The 26,487-nt window shown below is 33.3% G+C and overlaps 1 protein-coding gene across 1 annotated transcript in view; it reads right to left on the reverse strand.

Annotated features, from left to right (window-relative positions):
* Positions 1-2,752: 2,752 nt before the first annotated feature.
* LOC143922338 (uncharacterized) overlaps positions 2,753-26,487 on the reverse strand; it is a 186,979-nt gene continuing 163,244 nt past the window's right edge. The window contains exons 5-14 of the mRNA XM_077445562.1: positions 10,766-10,917; positions 8,267-8,380; positions 8,076-8,185; positions 7,876-8,002; positions 7,685-7,791; positions 7,457-7,614; positions 6,918-7,007; positions 4,426-5,441; positions 4,076-4,238; positions 2,753-2,843 (exon numbers count right to left, since the gene is read on the reverse strand). Of these exons, the coding sequence (XP_077301688.1) occupies positions 2,753-2,843; positions 4,076-4,238; positions 4,426-5,441; positions 6,918-7,007; positions 7,457-7,614; positions 7,685-7,791; positions 7,876-8,002; positions 8,076-8,185; positions 8,267-8,380; positions 10,766-10,917 (2,128 nt within the window). The remainder of the gene's footprint in view (positions 2,844-4,075; positions 4,239-4,425; positions 5,442-6,917; positions 7,008-7,456; positions 7,615-7,684; positions 7,792-7,875; positions 8,003-8,075; positions 8,186-8,266; positions 8,381-10,765; positions 10,918-26,487) is intronic.

The following is a 26,487-nucleotide window of genomic DNA, read 5'->3' on the forward strand; positions in this document are numbered from 1 at the left end:
ATAAATATAATTTTATATTTAAATAAAATCAAACCTTAAAATAAAGATTATATCAAATATTCAGAATTTATTTTATTTTTATAATGATTTTAATTATTTTGCTGTCTAATTCTTTTTGTATGTATGTATAATTAATAGTCATTTATAAAAAACTTTTATAAAAAAAATACAATAAATAAGTAAGTTTGTTTTGTACTATTTTGAAACACTCTATATATATGTAGAATATTTGCTCACCTCTTCGATAAATAAAATTAATTAAATTGAAATTAAAATATTAACACGGACGTTTTGATTTAAATGTGAGATTAAATAGAAAACCCAACTATAAAATTTATATTCTTCGATATAAATGGTTCACAATTTGCATATTTCTGGTAAAAGAGTTTTATAAATTAATGTTTAACATTTTTTTTTATTAATTTTAAATTTATATTTATATTAGTTTTAATTTATATGTTTATTAAAGATTTAGTCAAGCCTCTGGATGGATTAATATCAGACAAGAAAGCATATAACAACCTGAAGGTTTAATCGTGAAAAGCAAACAGGTACATTAGTGTAAAATCAGCTTCTAAAGATTGTTTGGCACACGATGTTTGAAAATAATGTTATATAAAGTCAACTCTCCTAAAACACGCTGGATGTACATACATACATAAATACAATAATGAAAATGTTTTTTTTTTATTTTTAATACACATAATAATCAGAGCAAAATTTGATATCGTCGAAATAATGAAGATTAATCATTTTTAAGGCTAAAATAAAAGCATTGCAAATTAAAAAGAAAAAATTATATCAGCTTCTATAAAATATGCATTTATATAATATTATATTTTCATTTGTTAGTCAATAAAAAATCTTAAATTAATATTTTTACTCCTTCGTTTGATTATTGAAAAGTTATTTGTCTGATTAAGTCTTTATGTATTTTATACCCTTTATATTTTTTTTAATGCAATTCAAATTAAAACATCCCTGAATATAATAATTTGAGCAGCCTCACATTGAATTGAACTGCAAAATCAGCACAATAATTAATACATAAATACATACATACGTATATGTAAATATGTATGAATGACAGATAAATTAAAACAGTACATAGTACATCGTTTGCAAACACATATTTCCTTTCAAATGTCCAAAATAACGATATTGAGATTAGAAATAAAATAAAATAAAATTATCTCTTTTCAAAAAGGAATATAATGAATACTAGAAATTGTACTAAAATATATGTACAGTTGAATTAATTAAGATCAATGTAGCGAAATCTTTCCCATAAAATTGTTTAGCTGTATAAAAAGTTCACTGTTTTGATATAATGCAATTTTTCGGAGATAAATTTACAAGCAATAAAGTTACAATAATAAATTAACCTATTTGTTATTGATCGAATTTGGAGTATATCACAAAAACAGAATATTGTATTATACAAGTAAATTCAACTGTATTTATTTGATTATAATTTCTTTTAGAAATTTTTTATACAATCTAATAAAAATTATAGCTATGCAAAAATACATTCATATTTGTAGTTTATAATTGAGAAAAACCATTTTATCATCATGACAAGAGATACTTAGCCTTTATTTCGGTTTGGTTTAAATTTAAAAATGTTATTGACTTATGCGATATACACTTAAGTATAGTTTTGGTTTTGACTTATTGTGTATATTTATTTATTACAATACAAGTTTTATTTAATTCTCAAGTATACTATATGTATATGTATATGAAGATCAGAACAATTAATACGATGGATGTAATATTTATGACATCTTATTACTATCCAGGGTTGCCAGATTTCCAAAATTACAGATTGGGACACTTTTTCGCACGATAAAAAATGAAGTTAAAGAATTGGTGAAGAAATTAAGAAAAAATACACTATTATAATATATGTAAATAAGTACACATGTATAAAGAAGAGAATATATAAAAAATAGTCACATAATTATCCACAAGAATCACAGTTATTAAAATACATACATATATTGGAAACAATTTGGACAATCTTAACAGTTTATTTCTTGCCTTTAGCTTGTTTCAAAATATGTTTTCCATCTTTACTTAATAAAATTTTCTAAAGTCATTACATTTGTTTCCACGGTTTTTAATAATAATCTGCTTCTCCTCTTTTTACAGGTTGCACTCATTAGAATAAATATTATTTCGTAAATTGCATTGGAATGTTGAATTGAAAGTATGTGGGCCATAATTTTAAGCAAACTATGGAATGATCTTTAAAAAATATTATCCGTTTCTCACATATGTATTGTTTTTTTCTCGTTTGCTTCATTCATATTCAGTACAAATGTGTTTAATTAACAGACATCTTCGTATTGAAGGTCAACATTGCAAAATTGATGACAATTCGGCTTTGATGTTTGGTTTAAGGACAAGATTTTAATCGATTGAAATTTGTTATTACTGTTGAAGTCAAATCATTTCTATATACGTGCATATTTGGACATACATATACAAATTTTGTTGTCGGGATTTTCAGAGGCAATGCGGGACTTGGGATTTTTCTGTTGAACTCGGGACAGTCCCGCTCAAATAGGGACGTCTGGCAACCCTGTTACTATTCCAATTTTATAATCTTTATACACGTTAAAATATTATATAAAATACAATGTATATATGATGTTTTTGTGTTGTAATGAAGTTATAATAATAGTAAGTGATATAATGTTGCCTATTGTTATCTGCAAAAGCCTGGTTATACAAATTTAAAATATTACTAAATTATATCGGCGATTGCCTTTCTTCTTATTTCATATTCGGTATCTCCTTCGACGTACAGTTTATGATCATTCATTTCTTGCGACAAGCTGAAAATTATACAAATCCATCATTACTTAATATAATAGCGCTATTCTGTGTGTATGTGTGTCTGCGTTAACACTCGTAGTACATACATAAGAGTATAAGGGCGAACTCACACAGCGGTGATGAGTGAGTTCATGTGGGACGTGGGTTCATGGGATGCGTACAAGGTACAATTCCTTTGAAAACGTCCAAAAAATAGACCCCCCTGAGTGAGTTCGGTAAAATTGTATCCTTGTATTTGTCAATAGCGGTTTTAAGAAATGTAGGAGAGCTTGTCGACGTTCCACATACCACATCCCGCGCTGTGTGATTTCGCCCTAATAGTCGTTTCGATTCGACATATGTACGTCACAGTTAAAACACTGCCAACAAAATGTACGAATTTCTTTTGGGAAAATAGCTTCACGCGCATTTAGCGCCGTCTATTGAAAATTAATTTAGATAATTAATCAATTTTTATATTGTTTATATGTGTGTACTTACATAGGTAGGTATTTTGTTTTTACTTATAATACACTAATACACAATAATACTTATAATACATAGAATTTCAAAGAACTAAATTTAGCTTGGAGGACTCCAAGTATTTTATGTTTGTGAGTAACGAAATTATAACCCTTTGAGTGCTGAAAGCCCGCCACGCTGAAAATTTCGCCAACATTTCCAACTAGAATTATTTATAAATCCAATAGAAAGCAGGTATAAAATTTGTAGCTAATCCAAACAAATCCTAGATAACTACCTGCGAGGATATCGAATTTTGTAAAGGTGTGTTTAGACTCTCTAACATATCTTGCAACAATATAAAATAAACAATAGAATTCTATTAATGAATGTATTTTACCAAAACTAGTTCCATCTTCTTCATTGTTGTTAAAATGTAATGCTCAAAATTTAAATGCCAAGCCACAATCTAAAATACTCAGCAATTAGGGATCTCCATTGGGAAATTCTGCTATGGTTATAAATTCAGAAATCCCGGTGTAAACCAGTCTTTATAAACATTGACACGGATTACACAACCCATTTTCAATGCATTTTTTTTCTATACTACCTGGAAAGGCTTACCGGGTAGTATTCTTGTTTATTTTTTTTACATACTCAAAAAACAACGCCCATCAGCGTATTTCAGGCTCATGGACTTGTTGGCAAAACGCCGATCGGCGTTGGTCAGCATTCAAAGGGTTAACAAATCTGTAGAAATATAATATGTTAAGCTTAAAAATATGCATACTTGGAGAAGCAATCTTGGGAAGTCTGTTTGGACGAGCTGCAATATAGCGATTGATTTAATTGTGCCTTGAAAAGAAGCGTAAGTCCCAAAAGTATTATCGGAAGACTAAGAAGAGCACAGATCAATTCTCCGCTTATCGTCGGCTCAACAACTAGACCACCATCTGAAATGTATACATACAGATATGTGTAATATAAAAATAATAAGAAGACATTGTAGTGCTTCAAATCGTACAAATCTAAACAACTTGAACATGATGGTATTATAATTTAATCAGCTAGACGGTTTCAGTTTAACCTTAGTTGGATGCCCTACTCCTTAGTGTCTCAGTAAATGAAATAAAGTATTACCTGTAGTGTGAGTGAAGACAGCCCACCAAATACCAGTCAGAGGTAAAGCTGGAGTCATCATGGCAATGGTGAAGACAGACGATTGACAGAGTTTTAAAAACCGCAGGGAACTCACTGCAAATCCGGTGTAAGCCACGAAAACGGTCCATCCGTATGCCGGAATGTGGTTACAGTAATTCTTATCCAATTTTGTAATAGTATAAAGATAATCGGAATTCACATGGTTGCTAAATCTGTTCGATTTGATGGTACCGTTTAAAGTGGACATTGCAATGACGTCTTCCGGCTCCGGATCTTTCTTCACCGCTGAATGTTCAGACTCGTTGATGTACTCGTGTTTAAAACAGCTCAGATCCCTTTTGGTCCTTTTGTGATGGTGGTGGCCTTTGCCATGTTTGCCGTCTCTTGCGTTCTTTTTCCTTGAATGATGTGATGATTTCTTTTTGTGAGTTTTCTTGTCTTCTGTTCTTGAGGACGGGGTCGTGCTCATGTCGATTTTGTTTCTGCGTTCGTAGTACCATTGTAGTGAATTTAGTCTGTCTTGGTTGAAGGCCAATTTGTGTCCTTTGATGTTAGCATTTGTCTTATTGAGAATAATGTGTCCCACTAGATTCGGATTCATCTTGTTGGTTATTATGTGATCTTTCAGAATAGAAATGGTCGGGTGTATTATTTTGAAGCCTAAGCCCAAAGATTCCAATGCTTTACGCTTGACTCGTACTTTTGGAATGTCCTGACTATCAGTTTTGTTGGGAGTCGCTGGTTTTGTAAAATGTTTGTGAGGGTCAACGGTTGATGGTGTCTCTTTTTTTGCACTGGCTTTAATATTTTTATGGGTTTGTTTATTATCGTTTTTGTGTTTTTTGTTTGTTTTCTTGAAATATTTGTAGTTCTTATTTTTCGCATGATCTGTTGTTGATAGCAATTCACCCGTCGAATTTTCGAAAGCCTTTTGTTTTTTGTGATTCTTTTTCGATGAAAATAACGGATCCAATGTTTTTTTTGTAAGGTGTGTCCTAAAAATTTCATACTGTATGAATACATTTCATTAATCACTTTAAATTTATGTACTAAATACAGAGAAATGTTATAATAATAGAAGTGTCTATAGGCGTTATATTGTTGTCAAGTGACGATTGTCCACAGACATTCCTAAATAATTTTGGTCGACGAATGTCCGATAAAAACTTCTCTGGGCAAGTGCATCGTTAAAAATTGCACAATGCATTCGAAAACACTATGAGATATATAAGTAAATTGATCATTTAAGTAACATATTATTCAATTAACATCGTAGTTTGACAGTTTATAAAAGTTTTATGGCGATCGCCCGCATTCTACATAACATTTCAGGGGTGGCACCAGAGAAATGTAAAAATTATTTTTAAATAAATGTAAAAACATTTCTCTTGGTGGCGCCCAATACTCGATTATATTAACTACCAATTATTTAAGTTTAATTAATATAAACATCGTTCATTTTATATTATACATATTTTGTTGAAACTATACATTACACGATAATTTAAGAGTTCCCAAGGACAGACAAAAACAAAAAAGTGGATAAAAATAATCAACCAACTGAGAAAAGAAATGGATTGGCCACCAACGCCCAACACCCAACTCAAATTGTAAATAAATCTATATCAAAATAAAACTTTAATTTCCGTAGTGAATATGTGATGACCCTGATTGAAATTCCGTGCGTTTTAGCGTAGTTATGGAGAAGTACCGCGTAATATCGAAACAATTTATTTATTCGTAAAGAAGCTTCTATTATTATAACATTTCTCTGACTAAATACAATAAACGCATACTCAGTTTCGTAATTACGTAAGTTAATGAAATAAGAGCACCTTTTTTTTACTAGTTTTGATAGAAAAATACGTATACATACATACATATATACCATTATAAATCATTGCGCTAGGGAGCCCAAAATTGATACCTATCATAGGATTAAAAAAACTAATTTAAGCACTGCATAGTCATAAATGTACATATGTATGTTCTCCAACCAGTCTAAGGAATGCTAAATGTTTAATCCAGTGAACCCAAATATAAGCATCACAATGATTTGAACTATATATTACAAAATATTACAAACCCACCATTAAATTATACAGGGTGTTATGAAGCTAAGTGCAAAGCCTTAAATATTATAATTGATAAAACAGTTTTCGTTCTCTTTCAGTGAAATATAATTTAAGATTTATTTGATGGAGGTGGAATTCGATTTTGAAGTTGGAAAAATTATGTTTTTTCTAACTAAAATACTTAAGAACACCCCCGTTTTACATAATCACTGTCACTCAGTTAATGTTAAAACTAAGAAGACCATTCTTTTATAATTTTTCATATAAATTATGGTCGAAATTGAAATGGCAGTTCTCTAGTCAAAACTGTCAAATGCTGTTTTGAAATTGAACAATTCATAACAATGCCTTTACAAATTATACAATCATACTTATTGAAATAATATATAGAATTACCTGCTTTCAGTATTAAACAGATGAACATGTTCCATAAAATTTTCAAATTTGGTTCTTGGGTGTTCGGTTATGTCTTCTTTGCCAGTCAAGCTTTAAAAGCATTAAATAGATACAAAATAATTTATTTTATACAAATAATTCAACTCCATAATCAAACCGTATGACATTTAATAACACAGAGAAATTTGAAAAATAGACTAGTACGGGGCATATTTAACAAGTGAAAAAAAGTTTTTTAAAAACATACCACTCTATAATTTGTATATAAAATTATTATTTTGAATAAAAACACCAATATTTTTTTTTCTACCGCCATCTATGTTTAAAACTAATAAGCAAACGTCAACGGTATCATTTAAAAATTTATACAGACTCCCCGTTGGGACCCAAAAACTTGCATCTTTTCATTCAAAAGTATATCATTACCTATAATAATTCAAAAGCAATTTGCTAACAAATATGTAAATATATATTTTCTTAAATATATGTATCCTTTTTATTCGCATCACACAATTCGCTTATTAAAAATCATATTATACCTCTCGATGTGATGAATAAAACTTCCACTTTTACTCTCATCTATCGGCAAGGAGCTGACTGAATGGTGTACCGGCTTTTGTAAGTGTAAATGAGGCAAATGACACATCAGTCCACTCATTGTAACATTCATGATGGATTCATTGTGTATATGCAATGTCTAAAACAGTACAAAGAACAATTAAAACACCCAAACAACCATCGACACAATGATTTATGTATACGCATACCATAAAATTCGACATGATAACGAGCAGCAGTCCAGAAATTACAATGAATATCCAAGTAACTCCTTGTATCCAAAGCGTAACCAGTATACAAAGCTTCGAATTTTTACCTTGAAAGATCAACAAACGGCATTTGTCGTATGGTAACTCTAATAAATGCTTTTGCTAAGCATTCCGATATATTAAAATACTACCTGGATCAAGTTTAAGCGAATCTTGGGATGCGTTCAGGTTTGTTAATTGGTCGCACGATTCGCTTTGAGCCACCATTCGTGATACGGTCGATAGTAGAGAGTCCGAAGGTGACTGCTCCAATGTTTCCTGTCAAAAAGCAATTTGTTAACAGTTAAAGTATATTTCATATGTTCTGATATGTTGGTAAAAGCTGTCGTACAATTGGGTGGTTTGTAATATGTTCTTCCGTCAGCGTGAAGTGCAATGTAAAAAGGCCCAATCCGGTTAAATACAGCAGTGTCCATCCAGCTCGAGCTTCCCATTGACCTTCTGATGAAGATTTAAAATTGAATTATTTATAGTCAGTGGAAAAAGTTCGATGATACTCTGTAATACTTTAAGACGGCTTACCTAGGTGAGATTGGGTTCCGCGGCATTTGAATTCATCACATAGACCGTAGTCGGCAGCTATGAAGAGTCCGACGGCGAGAACTGAAGCGGCGAATAGTTTTCTCAGACCTAGCACTTGAATCAAGATTTCTCGTATGAATTTATTAAATGAATGCATTCAAATGTTTTTAAATTCTTACACATGCATGTATGATATGAAAATAAAGGGTCTACCTCACGGGCCCGAATGTGAAACGCCCGAAAACGCAAATATCGGAAGGCAAAGATCGAAAATCGAAAGATCTTTAGTCGAAAGATTAAAAATAAAGGGTGCATGGTAAACGGTACATTCTCACGTACATACTCACTTAATTTGCGCGAGCAGGATATAACAGGAACAAGAGGAACAGGCTTTTCCTCCCGTATTCTGCGCGCGCACATTAATACGGGAGGAAAAGCCTGTTCCTGTTGTATCCTGCTCGCACAAATTTATTTATTTATTTATTTACATACAAATATACCAGGAAGGCTTAACAGGTAAGCCCCAAATGCGCCTTCCTTGTCCACATAATTATTACATAGATACATGTAAATCTAAACAATATCTGACATCTATGGTCAGATATTACAAACATCGTATTAATACGATACATAACGATGAATGACTTTCATGTAACAATGCGAATTTATATTCGATAAACAACCACAGAGACATCTATGGTGAGCAATATGGCGAAACCTAAGATATAACAATAACTAAAGGTTTGCTAAAGATCTCGTGGAAGGAGCATGTAAGAAACGAAACAGTCCTCCAGCTTCTTGATAAAAAGAGAGAGCTTCTTGACACGGTGAAGCGCCGTAAGATGGATTTCTTTGGCCACATTATTCGCGGCCCCAAATATCGCCTTCTACAAACAATCATAGAAGGGAAAATAGAAGGCAAACGGTGGCTTGGGAGAAAGAAGCTCTCTTGGCTCCGGAACATTAGGTCATAGATGGGACTCGGTCTCGAAAAGCTATTTCGGCTTGCCCATCATAGGGAAGAATTCGCACGGGCCATAAACGATGTCTGCCCATGGTAGTCGCCTACGTCTGAATACGGATTCGGCATTAGAAGAAGAAGAAGAAGAAGAAAGGTTTGCAACAGACAATTGGGAAGGAAACGCCAATTTTACAGGAATCGTTTCAATGAAAATCAGAAAAATTGGCAAATTCTGATAAGAAGCGATCGACCTTGATAAACCAAGGTCTGGCCAACAGCGAGACTTAGCGGGAATCGAACTCGTAACATCAAGTACGAAATAATTCAACATTCACCACTAGACCACGCTGCTGGTTGATTAAGTGAATATGTACCGTTGAAATTAAGTTAGTATGTACCTTTAACCATGCACCCTTTTTTTTTAATCTTTCGACTTAAGATCTTTCGATTTTCGATATTTGCGTTTTCGGGCGTTTCACATTCGGGCTCGTGACGGAGACCGGAAAATAAAATAAAATTGTTTTTTTTTTAGAGATCCTTGTATTTGTTTTGAATTTTTTAGTATAAGCATGCAATTCGAATTTCTCCATACAGATTGAAAGATTGTAAATTATTATTTAAAAAGTCGTAAATGAAATCAATAAACCTTGAAAATCATCTAAATGAAATCGATATTCAAATACAGAACAATACATAGTATATACATATATTTATACCGAGGAGTATGTCCATATACATATATTAACTGAAAAATAACACCATGTTTTAATTCGTAATCGGAGGATTGTTCACCTTCAAATGTAATCAATACTATTTCATTTATTTGCGAGGAAAAGTATTTTATATTCAGATTGTTTATTTCCGAACGAAATGTGATACGAACGGCATTATTTAGCTTTCAATAATCTCAAGTTTCAGACTTTTCTAACCCCCCCCCCCCCCCGGGTACAGATATATTATGTTTTTCCGTTATTTATGATGTATTTCATTTACCTGATAAATCAAAAGTAATATAAAATATGTATTTATAATATTTTCTTTTGGCGATGATAAGTTCTTGAACACGCTTTGATTATTATCTGTTTTAAGCAACACTCCTCCATTTAACCTTAAAAGCTTTTCTTACTTCGTCCATATTTTTCACTTCTGACCTACATATATACATGCATATGTTATCTTACATTATCTTAGGTACTGCTCTTGCCCATCTTTCGTCTAATTTTCACTCATACCAGTTACATCTCTTATATAGCAAACCACCAGTTATAACGAGCATACAAAGTTTCATCCTATTCAAACTACATTGAACTTGATGCAACATTTTAACTTTCAATGCCGAAGTTCGTCACATGATATCTACACAACTTCTGGACATATTAATAAGTTATCCCGAGAATCCTTATTGAGAGAGTCACCTTGAGAGTTGTATCTATCTTTATACATACATATATTGGGAACATTGATAGTCTTATACAAATAAAAACACATCACAAGTAAAAATACTGTAGACATATTTGAAAAATAGCAATAAAACTTACTTTTCTTACAGAAGAAGAAGTAGTAGAGGAGTGCAAACAGAATGACGACTGCTTTGAGCGGATCCTGTAGATGGCATGGTACCCGTCCTGGGATCTGAGCTAAGACTACCAGACCACAGCCTACGGCATAGCTCACAGCTCCTCGGGACAATCTATTCCAAATAATTTCATCATAACTACATACACGCATGGAAAATAACTTATCCACTACAATCGCAATAACAATAACACAATATTTACTGCGCATGTGCACGTATAAATTGTTCGCCAAATTTATATAATTTGCTGCAGCGGCAATGGCGGATCCACGGTGGTGGCACGAGGTCAATGGCCACCACCCTAGATATAATATACATACATAATATTATTACATGTATAAAAACGGACGCGATGTATGTGGGTATGTTTGTGATTATGTATGTGGCGGACGCGTGGGCAAGTATGGAGATTTCAAAAAAACAAATTTCAGAATGCCAGTAGTATACGTTATACATAGGGATGTGGCGTGACGACCGATCGTGTCGACCGATTAATTCCTTATTTCGAACGGTTGAACGGGTTGGATCGGCGAGCGTGTAGTGCACGCACTCAACATTTTACTTTTAATACGAGCGCGTGCCTATAAATTACCTTACATTTTATTTATATACTAGTGGTTTTACTCGGCTTCGCTCGGTGTTTGTAATATAAACCTGGCTAATCTAATAGTAATAGTTTTATTTCATCAATATTTTCACAAAAAAAACATAGCTTAGCAGCCAAGACCTATTTATTTAAGGGTCAGGATAGCTTAGGTTAAGTTAACGTTGGACCTATTCATTTAAGATTTAGTTAAGAGATATGTATCTGCTGACGATATTTTGATAGAAATGCTTTGACAACATGGCAGGAAAAAACAAAAATTGTAATAAACATTTCTTTGCTACGATACAAATAAAAAAAAAATCGACTACGATTCAAAGGTAGATCGCATACTAAAGTAGCACCGTTACAAAGTCTTTAGAAATTATATATAAGATAACATATAACTTTATTTTAATTCGTGTATCACAATTCCTTTCCGAAACGACCCGTTGAAATCAACAATAGCTCAAATTTGCATTCGGCGTTTAAAAACGCAATTCAAACACGCCTTTTTGATCCAAAAAGTAACATTATTAAATCGGGGGTACGAGCAGACCGGTTCGGTGATTACTGGTCACAAAGTACTCGTCACAAAGTCACTAAAATCTCTATAACGGAACATCTGGCAGCCGAAAAGTCCATCATACTAACGAGAACTTGAGTACCAAATTTATTTATTTATTTATTGACATATATACCAGGAAGGCCTTACAGGTAAATCCCAATGCGCCTTCCTGGCCAATTACAAATACAAATGCAGCATTTTTATTACCAGTCGTTGTATTGCGAGACACTGAAAAACTCTCAAATTAAGGAGACATCTATGAATTGTACATAAATTTTATTGTACATCAATCAAACTTCAAATAGTGGTGACATAGTAGGTAGGAAGGATTTTAGCCAATTTTTTTTCCGGGAACCGTTTCAACAATGAAATCAGAGAAAATTGGCAAACTCTGATAGGAAACGATCAACCTGGAGTCACAAATCCAGGTGTGACCAACAGCATACTCTGAAAAATTAACTTTCATTCAGGGATTGAACCCGGCACCTTCTTGACGCTAAGCAGAAGCTTAACGACCGAGCTATGCTGCTGGCTTATATATAGTATATTCGCGATTTTCATGGGAAAAGTTGTCTTTGTGACCACCGCAATGTGACGAATAATCCAATTACCGAGCAGACCATTCTGCCCTTCAGGTATTTTTATTATCATGTGCATAATCAATGCATCCTATCCATGATCTTTCTCCTCCGCTGGGAATTCTACTATATAAAGTCGATTTCGAGATATAACGTTACATAAGTATTATGCCTGCAAAATCTGGGGATTTTCAGGCATAATAATGTAATGAAACATAATGTGTATTTAAAATTAGAAATGGCCCCCACCCTGCAAATTTCCCAGACGCGTCACTATACAGCGGGATAATTTTATTGACATTTCGCGGTATTGTTTCAAGTTTGCGCGGTGGGAAGCCACAATAATGGATACCGTCGGTGCTCGTTGGCAATCAATGTTCCATTTAGTTGAAAGCCATTGTGTTTATGGCTGCTTTATACACCCCATGGCAATTTGTAATTGAAAACTTCAAGGACAATTATGTTTTACACAAACGAGGCGAGTCTCCGATGAACGTCACATATGTATATACATATTTATGGATAAATTAAATAGCGTTTTGGAGAAAAATCCGGGATTTAAGACGATAAACAACATATCAAATCTTTTAAAATTAAAACAAATTAATTGCTCTATAACTGAAAATATGAATACAATACGACATTTCACAATGATAGGCGTCGACGTATGACCATACAAAATTTGGAACAAAATTTAATAGTGTATTACGAAAATAGTTCTGTATTATAGTATAATAGATTATATTATATGTATGTTCATATGTAACTCAAGTGATGAATTATTTGCTATATCCAAATAATACCTATATTAGTTTAGTCGCAGCTAATTAATATATCCTAATATCTTATTCATATTTGATGAGTTTCGTAATTATTAATTTTAGAATAAATATTGTGCATGCTATATGTAGTATTGATGGTTATAGTCCTCTTGGGGAACCTTCCACAAAAAAGGTAAAGCATTATTCATAGTACCTCCTGGGTGATGGCGGAAATCTATGATCTTAACTTTGCCTAATTTGTATGATGAGTAGATATGTTTTTGTATGTATATACATACATATATTGTACTCATATGTAGAAATATCAAAATATCTTAATTAATTTATCTAGTTTATATCTAAAATATCGTATATTGATACCATGATAAATAAATATAATATTAACTGACCGGGATCAAATGTTTAAACACGTGTCAAATAAACATATGAAGTTGTTGTGCGGGAGAGGCTAGAAGTGAGAGTAAGTGATAGAAGAATTTTATAAATTATAATAAGTATGTGAATAATATTAAGTAGTTGCCTAGTTCGGTCCTCATCCATTTTTTTGTCGTTTTGTCCCTTTTTTTGTTCAACAGCGCGCTAGGATTCCTACGCTTATACATAGTATTCTATGTACATACATGTGTGATTCTATTTTATTATTCTATACATAAGTTCTTGTTAACGACAAGGCCTTCGTTTGGTGTATGCTCTTTTATTAACTTTTCGATCGCAAAAAGGAAACTGAATGAAAAGACTCCTCGGCGTTGTGGCCTGAATAACCTTTTGGAATCCTCTATGAGGAGCTTTGGATTCTATATAAATGCAAATTTTTTCACACACCGGCAACAATACATGTATGTGTACATATGCGTTGAAAAAATATTCTCATCAATGTGAGACTTGTAGCAATGTTTTTTTCCCTCTCTTTTTGTATTGAATGTTTTGTTTCATTTGAAAATTGCCTTTTGTATGATGACACTTGTTGCTTAGTCGAGTGGCAGGCAGTATTATTGATGGAAGTATTCTACAAATAAATGTGTAACACATTTGTTTCCGACTCAAAACTAATGATGGATTAATAATTTATACAGTGTAGACAATATTGGGAAATATCACTGTTTCAACAATCAAATGTGTGCAACGCACACAGGTGGCCGAAAGAAATGAGAGTCGAAAAAATTATACTCCTTAGAAAATACGAAACAAGACATCGTACTTTTTAAAATGCATTTGGGTTGTATTGGATTGCTGTTGCAAATTACTAAAGCCCGGACCCAGAGGGTGCCGCGTGTTGTTCAAATGTTGTAAATGCATTGTTAAAGGTTTGCCGAACTTTTTTTACAAAGGATTTACAACAATGGAACAATGAGCGGCACCTTGGCTATCCTACCTAAATTACAACTTGAAACACACCCGAAATATAATTCGGGGAAATAACGGGATAGCAGGTATAGCTTCGGTCCGCAGAGAGCTAGGTCTTTTATCTTTGCGACTGCCAGATGTATTTCTTAAAGGATGTTGAATATTGGTTGGTCATCGATCGAAAAATGTCCTAGATGTGGGATTGGGGGTAAAAACACTATATTTTCATGAATTAATCGAGTGCCGTAACAACGTATTCGCAACAGGGTGGTTGTCAAGGGCGCTGAATCCAAGGGGCGTCTTACGCACCCTCGCCTATTTTTTATTAAATTATCAAAAACTCTTTAAGATTGACCGGCGGTCAAGACTGATTATGAAATTAAAGCATTTTAAAAAATAGAATATGAATTAGAGAATAAAATAAATTTTGATAGCGAAATAGCAGACTTTGATAACACCAAAACACGAAAAAATCGACTTTAGATTTATTTGCAGTAGTTTTATTTATGTTAATAAGCTAATAATTAATGGATTTAGAGTTGGAAAACTAAATTGAAAAGAACCATTGAAACTAACGGACTATTTGAAACTTCCAAGTTACATACATATGTACAATAATTCGAATACTTTAGTTTTGTTTTCAAATCTTGCAACTGGAACTTCAGCATCAATTCAATGCTTTCGTTATACGTTTTTTGTACCTAGCTATATCACTATAAAATTATTTACATATTAGCCACAGTGACATTACAGAAGACTCTAACTCGTCCACCACTATTTGAAGTTTGATTGATGTACAATAAAATTTATGTAGAATTCATAGATGTCTCCTTAATTTGCGAGTTTTTCAGTGTCTCGCAATTCAACGACTGGTAATAAAAATGCTGCATTTGTATTTGTAATTGGCCAGGAAAGCGCATTGGGATTTACCTGTAAGGCCTTCCTGGTATATATGTAAATAAATAAATAAACACATCATCTTCTATAAAGGATCTTGGTGTCATATTCAATAATAAACTCGATTTCTTTGAACATTTTTTCCTTCATTATCAACAAAGCGTTTAAATCTCTCGGATTCCTAATCCGAGAGATTTAAACGCTTCTCATCCTCAACAGAACCCTTTAATGATCCTTATGTACTTAAATTACATTATTTTTCCTTTGTAAGGTCTCACCTTGAATTTGCCTCAATTATCTAGTCACCTTTTTATTTATCCCATATAATTTGTATTGAAAAAGTCCGACATAAATTTATTAAATCCTCACGCTACCTTTTTCCTACCTATACCCATTCTACTGTTCCTGATATTTTAAAAATCCTATCTTTTAACAATCTTTCTGTCAGGTGACGACTTACTGATGCTACATTCTTCTTTAAGCTCATAAATGGTTTCCTTGATTGTTCTGATTTACTGAGTGAGGTTGATTTCAGGATCCCAGTTAGGTATTCTAGACACGTTGCACTCTTTTCCCTTAATCCTTTCAATACTAATTCCCAAAAATATTCTTATCTGCAGCGTGTTTATCGTATGTTTAACGGGGAGCTGAATGAGGTTGATCTGTTCGGTATTTCCCTACATCAATTAAGGACTAACATCAAGAGAATCTTGACCGATTGATCATTTTCTTCTTCTATTCTATTTTATAACCTTTTTCCAATATTTTAACACTTTAGTTTATTAAGGCAATGTGCTATTTAATCATGTTATAGCTTTTATTCTTTTCCTTTTCATTTGTATTTATCTTTTTCATTTGTTTATCTTTGTAAAAATCTGTAATTGGACTCGGATTTTATATATACTATATTACTAGCTGAACCCGGCATGCTTTGCAATGCCACAATAACGCATGCAATTCCCGTTCCCGTTCCCATTCTCGTTCCCGTTCTTGTTCCCGTTCCCGTACCCGTTCTCGTTCCCGTTCCCATTTGTCGGTAAAACGCAGGCTGCGAACACGTTGGTCGCGACGCGAAAACATTTGAAATTATAGCGTTGCAATGATACTCATTCCCGTTTTCCCCGTTTTTGTTCCCGTTTTTGGGCATTTTTTTTCACAATAATCTCCCCGGACATGCATACAACAAATTCTGAATCCTGATCGTAATCGGTTCGGTTTAGGAGCCTATTCGAGACACACACACACACACACAGACATTCAATTTTATATATATATATAGATATATTAACTATATGTTTTTATGCATTTATACATCTTATTGTCTGTTGATTTTTCAATAAAAAAAAAAAATATATTGCATGCGGGCCCAAATTTTCTAGTTACGCCACTGCCACGTTGGTTATACATACATATATATAATGCAATTGAGCAGGCATATTGCAATTGAGTAGAGCGTTCAATGGGGACGACTCTAGTAGATGTTGTGCGAAAATGAAGAGTGATTCGCAACCGCCATGAAGATAAATCGAGACTTTGAGTGGAGCGGAACAGACTTTTTAAGAGTGCTAGACCGGTTCACGTAGACCGGATATACAGCAGTTTGTCTTCGTGTCGGGCTGCGTATGTTCTGGCATATTCTAAATTACGAGCTACTCGACCCTTACGCAACGGGTGGGTCGCCAACGGGTTAAAAGTGAGCCGTGCTAAAGCCAATTTATAAGGCAATTTTTCCCTCGCAAAATAAATTACCGCACAAACGCGTTACGTCCGCTGGGATGCTTGAATTACCTTTATTTATCCAGATCTAATATAATTCTTCTTCATAAAGAATAAATATAATAAATAATACCTCGGAAAATATGTACATATATGTTACAAACGTACGTACATATACATATGTATATATATATATTTTTTGATGAATTTTATCATTCAAAAGAAGCACATAGTCGTCATGGAGACTTTGTCGTCATGAAATCTCACGTTTGTATTCAAAGCAGAGACATGTTATAATAATAGAACCGCCTTTACCAATACATAATAATCCACGTAACGTTTCCATAACTACAGATACACGCACGGAATAAAACCGGGGACATCACATATTCCCTACAGAAATAAAAGTTTTATTTTGATATAAATACATATATATACAATTTGAGCGTATAGCGGTGATGGGCGTTGGTAGCCAATCTGTTTCTCAATTGGCGTATTATTTTTATCCATTTTTTTTTTGCATTTGTCTGTCTTTGGCCACTCTTAAATTAACGAGTAATGTATAGTTTCAACAAAAATATATATATAGTATAAAATGAACCATGTTTATATTATTTTTTTTTTCACTTTTAAAAACTGCCAAACTACGATGTTAATTGAATAATATATTACTTAAATGATTAATTTACTTATAAAAATGTATCCCGTGTTGTTTATAGTGTGTTTTTGAATGCATTGTGCAATTTTTAACGATGCACTTACCCATGTTGCGAGTAAAATTAATTAAAATTATCAAATACGACTGCCGGGCAAATTATTATGAAAGGTCCACAGACTTTTTCCACTTGACAACAATACGAAGCTTAAAGCCACTTCTATTACTATAACATTTCTCTGATTTAAATGAATGAATTCACATTTTGAAATGTTGGCTATTTTTGTATAAAATTACTATTGAGAAGCGGGTAAGAGGTATGATTTAGGCCACGGTTCTTAGGCCTTTTCAAGCCAAGACTTTTATTTTATAACACATTTGCATAAAATGGGATTTTTAATAGGACGTTAACGGTAGATTTTTAGTATAATTAAAGTGACGGTAACATCGGTTTTTTCATTTGAATGTGAATAAAATTATGCATATATATTATATAGGTACATATACTATACATAGACATGTATTTATTTCGAATATTAAAGCCTTATTTCAAAAAATTGTGAGTAGTGAGAGTAACGGGAATTTCAATCATGTATTTAAGATATTCTCTACTTTTACGTAATTTTTAATTTCTTATTGCCGAGCTAGATTAAGTAATTGTATGTGTATAATGTCCGGTAGTACATATAATACTAACTTGAAAAAACTGCATGCCATAAATAATATTCCGTTAGTTACAGACATCACTAACAAACTAACCAGTAGATTCTATGACAGAATCACTAATAACCATACTAACACACTTGTGAAGAGTCTCGGTGATTACTTTAGATCGTCTGATGAGTAGTCACCGGAGCCTGAGGGGGCTGTGTATCGTTCAAAGGTTGTAAATGCATTGTTAAGGGTTTGCCGAACAATGGATAGCACTGTGACTATCCTACCTCTACTGATGAGTCTGATGAGTAAAGCCCGGACCCAGAAGGTACCACGTATTGTTCAAATGTTGTAAATGCATTGTTAAAGGTTTGCCGAACCTTTTTTACAAGGGATTTACAACAATGGAACAATGAGCGGCACCTTGGCTATCCTACCTCTACTGATGAGTCTGCTTTAGATCGTCGACTCTTGAGAGACTTTAATTAATATTATGTATTAGATGTATTATGAGCATTTATAAGAATTGTAAATAGGTTTTTGAGCTCTTTTTCCTATTATGCTGTACATTAGAATGATATAATACTACGATTACTAACGAAATTAAATTAAAATTGTAAAATAGAAAATGATCAGTAGATCAGTAGCTATTAAAAAAGACATAAGATGTATTGTGATCATAATTTAGTGATAATAAAAAGCATTTAAAAATCAAAAAATATGATTACAAACCTCCTTTACGTTTCACTTACGATTACAATTCAGAAAGCATATCTAAGTTTCCCGTCCGTTTTTGCGTTATTACTAGAGGTCAGAATCTGAAGGGGCCGGAAACGTGCCGCCTATTGTTCCATTGTTGTAATTCCTTTGTAAAAAAGGTTCGGCAAACCTTTAACAATGCATTTACAATCTTTGAACAATAAACAGCCCCTTCAGATTCCGGGCTCTAGTTATTATTACTACTCGCCACCGGTGTTGCGTCGATAGCTCACACACTCACTAACAGACATTTGTTTACGTTTTCACATTTGACATTTGACGTGTGTGCATTGATACTGCGACATATATAATCCATTAATGAGTCAGTGTTCACTTTTATTCGAAGCCGCTGATATAGCTGAACGCATATCTAACATCTACTACCCCTCCTCTATCATGTCCAACTTTTCTAAAGAATACAATCATAACCCCGTGGGTTCCACATCAGATGACGGTTTATCCATAAAGCTTTTTGCCGGGATGGATTTCATTGTATGCTGGTCTAACAAATTCAAGGTGGATCGTTTCCAAGTGATTTCAATACTATTTTCATAGTATAGTGGATGTGGTGGAGGCAGTTATCATATATAATGCAATTGCCCGACCACATTTTATGTGTTGTGGATCTTTTCTGTGGGCTAGGCTTAGATAGGCTACAAAAATTACAGAATAGAGCCACGAAGAGTATCTTAGATGTACATAAATAGGTATATTAGTATAAGATCCGTGTTAAAGTATTTTATAAATTTGATGATACTCTGAAAATATATATGTCGGTTTTTATTTATAAGTTAGATAAGAAAATGTTACCTAGGTATTTCGATGGATATTTTATTAGAGGTATGGGGGAAGGCGAGTGCAACAGTGACGGTGTTGTTTATTCTGACGAAGAGAATGCTTCCCGCAAAACGCTGACCGACCGTGCATCGCATTGGTACTGCCAGAACCCCGGCGGTCACCACAGAGGGTTACATTTACATAAATATAGCATTAGAGGTAGCAATAAATCACAGAATTTAAAATTAAATAAGAGTAGGAAAAACGTATATGTATGGAAGTGTTGTTACTTATAATAAGCTGCCAGATGAAATTACAAATATACTTATATATTGATAAACTTATGGTATCTGTAAGGTAACACCTCAAACAGTGTGTATGTATGTATGTACATATGTGAATGTATGTGTATATATTAATACATTATTATTTGTGTGATTTAATATAATTAGTTATTAAGCTTGGCTATATCTTAAATAAACAAATAAAACCTTTATTGTTTCAACGGTCTACAATCACACATCCTATTCAAATCTAAACTGTCAAATATCATTCTGATTGTATAGATATGCATTCAGGAAAAAAATTGCCTCTTATCCGATCGTTTTCATACTTTGGCATATTTATTATTTTTACTTCCCCGTATATATTACTGAGAATATATCATGTATGAGTATGGGTGATCTAACGATTTTTGCCAACCCGGGGTGTTGTCGGTCACATCAAACGAAATAAATCAAGTAATTAAATCATTTCAGAGGTAAAATTTATCGGATAATGTGTAATTATTAATTTTATTTCGACGAAAGAAAAAAGAACCCTTTGACAAATCACCGACAAGCGACACCGCGTTTTTTTATGAATTGTTTTTTTTATCGATCAGTAACATATTGTGACAACTTTAAAAAATTATATCAAGATATTTTTTCGCTCGTAAGCAGAGAAATTATAATATTTCTCTGGTTTTAAATGCGTATCGTATTAAATAAATTTTCGAGATTGCCCTAAAATTAGATCATCAACAATCACATACAGGTAATCCTCGACTTAAGATGTTTTGACTTACGAAGATACGCACTAAGATCGATAAAAAATCAAAGAATTATTATTTTTACTTCCCCGTAAAGCACAGATACTGAGAATATATCATATTTATTTTATTTTTATTTTATTTTACATATATACCAGGAAGGCCTTACAGGTAAATCCCAATGCGCCTTCCTGGCCAATTACAAATACAAATGCAGCATTTTTTTATTATAAGTCGTTGAATTGCGAGACACTGAAAAAACTCGCAAATTAACGAGACATCTATGAATTGTACATAAATTTTTATTGTACATCCATCAAATTTCAAATAGTGGTGACATAGTAGGTAGGAAGGATTTTTAGCCAATTTTTTTTTCCGGGAACCGTTTCAACAATGAAATCAGAGAAAATTGGCAAACTCTGATAGGAAACGATCAACCTGGAGTCACAAATCCAGGTCTGACCAACAGCATACTCTGAAAAATTCATTTTCATTCAGGGATAGAACCCGGCACCTTCTTGACGGTAAGCAGAAGCTTAACGTCCGAGCTTTTCTGCTGGCTGTATTAGTATCATGTATTATGTATCATGTAGTATCATGTATTATCATGTATTAGTATGGGTGATCCAACGATTTTTGCTAGCCCGGGGTGTTGTCGGTCACATCAAACGGATTTTTTTTATTCTTCAATTGTTTCTCTCGTCGAAATAAATCAAGTAATTAAATCATTTCAGAGGTAAAATTTATCAGATAATGTGTGATTATTAATTTTATTTCGACGAAAGAAAAAAAAACCCTTTGACAAATCACCGACAACCGACACCGCGTTTTTTTATGAATTGTTTTTTTTATCCTCCGAACCTCCGAACTGTTTCTTTAGCTGTAGTGTGGGGGTGGGGTGAAGCAAATAGTGTGATCAAACTTTCACAAAACGAGTTCACAAAAGAGCCGTAGAAAGCTGTCTCTATTTGCTAGAAATAAACGATTCGTACTCGCGTCAAATATCGTCTATAGAGTTTCCCACTGCAATTTTCAATTTGATTCTCAAAGTCTGTACTAGCACAGGATATTAACTGCATGCCGGCAGCTTTTCAAATCAGATACGTGATCTTCTCGCTCGCTGCGAATTCGCTTACGTAACATTTTGCCATCCCGACGGCTCAATTAGATTACCTTCATCGGATACACCTTCATCGGATACCGTTCAATTAACCCGTAATCTAAATTAATGACGGGGAGTTTTTATGAAGCTCATAATACAGGTAGGTAAAGCCGCCGGGCGAGAACTTCATTACAAGCTCGCTGAATTATTATTATAGCGGGCGAAGGGACAAAAATTGTTTTACCTTGGCCCTAGTTTCGCTCACACGAGGCCCTCGAGTCGTTAGCGCCGTGGGTACTAAACTAAAACCCGACAATTTTGATGTTTGCACATCTCAGCTTGCCTGAATTAAACGCATCAATCATTCAATGCGCATCGGCTGTGTGTGTGTGTGTGTGTGTGTGTTTCGTTGTGCTCTAATTTCGTATAATTTATGCGTTCATATCTCGTTAAGTATATATGTAATTATTTAGTCATGATTAGGGTCGATCATTGAAATTAAACGTCACCATCTTCAAAATTTTCGCAAATTTAGAAGTGTTTATTATGATTACACTGTTCGACGCGAAAAATGGTTCAGAGACGAGATATAACTTTTCTTATATGTAGATCTATGCCCAGTAAACACGAATCTGGTAATAAAAAAATGTTGATTGGCTCGAGATTCGGATATACGTATATGTGTTTTTTAAATCGTGCGATTTTTCTATATCTTGGTGTTGTTCGGTCGATGTCTTAAAATCGGTCAATTTCCTGTTCAAAATGAATATTGGAATCTATAGTCGGGTATTTTATCTTTCATTTATAGTACTTTTCAGCTTTCAAATCTCTCTAAGTAGTCGTCCAGTTCAAATCAAAAGTCAAAAGTACGTATTTTCACTTGCAAATTTTTTTCGACTGTTAATACTATTTTATATTGAGTATTTTCTATTTAAACATGTTTATTAAGATATTGTTCTGGCCACACTATTTTTTGTTTTCGTTAAAAAGGGTTAATTGGAAGTGTACTGAATTTTAAATTTACAGATTTTGAGACATCGACCGAACAATACCAAGATATAGAAAAATCGCGCGCTTTAAAAAACACATATCTCCGAATCTCGAGCCAATCAACATATTTTATTACCAGATTCGTGTGCACTGGGCATAGATCTATAAGAAAAGTCATATCTCGTCTCTGAACCAAAAAAAATTTCGTCATTAGTCGAACAGTGTTATTTTTCACCATCGAACTGTAATAAAGCAAATTTGGTAAAAGTCAGGTTTCTAGACGAGATGGACCCGCTAGGTTCGGTCGACCCACTCCTTGCTGTGATTGGCTGCTTTTTGCGAGCTTTAGTAAGTATCGCCGTGCCGTGAATAAACTCGACTTTTACCTGATGGAATACTCCGACATATACTGCCTGGTTCGGACGGTTGATAATCAAATATACAAATTATAATAATTATTGCTTGATAATCAAATATACAAATTGATTATCAAGCAATAATAATATAATAATTTCGGACGATTGGGCAGCATACGGAAATATTCCACATATTGCGAATGAAATATATACGTATTCGTTTGTGGTTCCAATACAAATTCATCTAAATGTGAATCAAAACGGGCTCGCGTTGTGCCAAATTGACGCTTCATCTTTCTTTTCACACGCATCCACATTTTGCGTATATATTTCACTATCATTGTCCTGGTGAACCACTTTTACCGGAATTCTAAATATTACCGTACGCTGCCCGACCGTTCAAAATTATATGCGAACCAGGCAGTATATGTCGGAGTATTTCATCAGGTTAAAGTTGGGTTTATTCACGGAACGGCAATACTTGAGTAATCGCAAAAAACAGCCAATCACAGGAAGGAGTGGGTCAACGGGTCTAGCGGGTCTGCCTCGTCTATAAACCTGACTTAAGCCGCAAATTTTATAAAATATAGAGTGAAAAAAAAAGGTTATAGGGGCTTAAACAATTAAAATCCGACATAGTGAGATGGTGGCGAAAAGTGATACAATTAAAGCCCGGACCCAGAGCGTGCCGCGTATTGTTCAAATGTTGTAAATGCATTGTTAAAGGTTTGGCGAACCTTTTTTACAAAGGATTTACAACAATGGAACAATGAGCGGCCCCTTGGCTATCCTACCTCTAGATATAATGTAAGAAGAGGCTAAAACGATCAATCTGGACGATCAGTCTGAACGATCAATTTGGACGATAGACGTTAAGAAGAAATATGACGGAGTATTTTCAAACGTGTCTATTACGATTATTTTTCGCTTATATTGCTTATATCGCTTATCTTTCGCTTATATCGCTTATATTTCCACTTAATGACCAAACTGATCAAAATGGCAAAGTTTGGAAACGATCGGATAAGAACCCAAACTTCGTCACACGACATAATCGTTTCCGAACTTAGGCTTGTAATAAAAAATTAAAAGGTTATAGGCGTTTAAGCAATTAAAATCTGACATAGCGACAGGTTGGCGCAAAGGGAAAAAACGATCGGAACAGTGTGGACAAATGTGGCAATGTGGACAATAAACGTCACCGAGAAAGAGGATGCAAGAGTATTTTTAAACGTGTCTATTAAGATTATTTTTCACCATCGTTATGACGGACTTCATTTCCACATACATATGTATATTGATGACCACGCCGAGTAAAATAGCAAACGATCGGATAGGAACCCAAATTTCGTCAGACGAAAAAATCGAAAGTGAAGTAAGAGGGAGGCTTGTAATAATAAAAATCGATTGAAATTTCCATCGTTGACCAAAACGTTAAGGTTTCAAAACGATCGGAAGACTGTATTAAATTTAGCTCAATCGTTTGCGAAGTCAAACATAAAAAAGCCTTGTAAAAAAGGAGTGTTATCATGCCCACCACATACAGTTTGAAAAGTTACTGATTTACTGAAAAGTAAGGCTTACGATTTTTTAAAAGATTTTTTATATACATACATACGCAAGGGTTGTAGTGGGGGGGAGGGTGGGGCCCAGATGACCAATATTATGTAAAATAAAATCCTTGATTTTTATTTTGGGAAAAATAGGTTCATATGTATGACGCCAGGAATCGGGAATATACAATTTTCTTTTTAATTAAATTTATAATTTTAAATTTTAATTTATTTGTTTGTGTTAAATAGGGAAACGATAATTTTGTAAAATTGAGGAAAAAAATAAAGAAGGGGGAGGGGGAGAGCTAATAGCTTGTTTGCCCCGGGTGCAAACTGCCCTAGTTACGGCTCAGTACATATTATATAAGAAGTTCAATTTTCTTTTTCAATTTCAATTTTCAATTTTCTAAGTATAAAATCACATTTTATTAAAGTACTTTTTCTTCAATAAAAGATTCTCAGAAACGAACTCGGGAAATGTTGATATCTTTATCTACATACATACATATATATGTCAAATGTTATAAACAGAATATTCGAGATACTTTCTGATTCAAAGACAAATTTCTTAGTAATTTCCAAGCTTTAGAGGGATATTGATTTCTTTGACAAAAAAACGATTTTTATCAAAAAATGGTTTCATATTGATATTTTTGGTTTTTTCAATGATATATTATATACATAGGTACATATATTATATATGTGTGTACTAAGGCTTCCAATCCCGGGATCCCGGTAGTGATCTAGAAAAAATGTGTGTGTGTTTGTATGTTTATTGTGTGTCAGTGTATTTTGGGGATTTTTTGAACACAGTTATTCCTATCGAACTGAAATTTAGTATTGGTTACTGAAATTGTTATCGATACACCGTAATTTTTTTTCAAATGTTTAGCTTGACCGGAAATAGTACCTCGTTTATTTCGCTTTGGTATAATTTATATTATAGCTCATGTGTATTATATGTATATACATATGTACAATATGATATGTAATATGAAGACTAACCAAAAGGCTTCTGGTAATTTAAATTATGAACTTTCAAAGGTATCCGGAAAGCTTTGGAAACCCACTCGTGGATATCAAGTTAACGTATTATGTAGTATTATGAACTTTGTCTGTCGTACATTTATGTAATATTATATTCCTGAGTAAAATCTGCCACATTTCATTTTTAATCATAAATATATGTTGTTGTTTTAATTTGTAAGGTATTGTTTTCTTAACATTATTTGAACATTTATACTGAACATATTTGATTATAGCGATGAATTAGGGATGTATTTAATGTTGTTATTATCCAATATGAAAAATAAAATAATATGTATTTATATATTAATTTG

The sequence above is a fragment of the Arctopsyche grandis genome, chromosome 2 (genome assembly GCF_051622035.1).
Source record: "Arctopsyche grandis isolate Sample6627 chromosome 2, ASM5162203v2, whole genome shotgun sequence".
NCBI classification, from domain to species: Eukaryota; Metazoa; Arthropoda; class Insecta; order Trichoptera; family Hydropsychidae; genus Arctopsyche; species Arctopsyche grandis.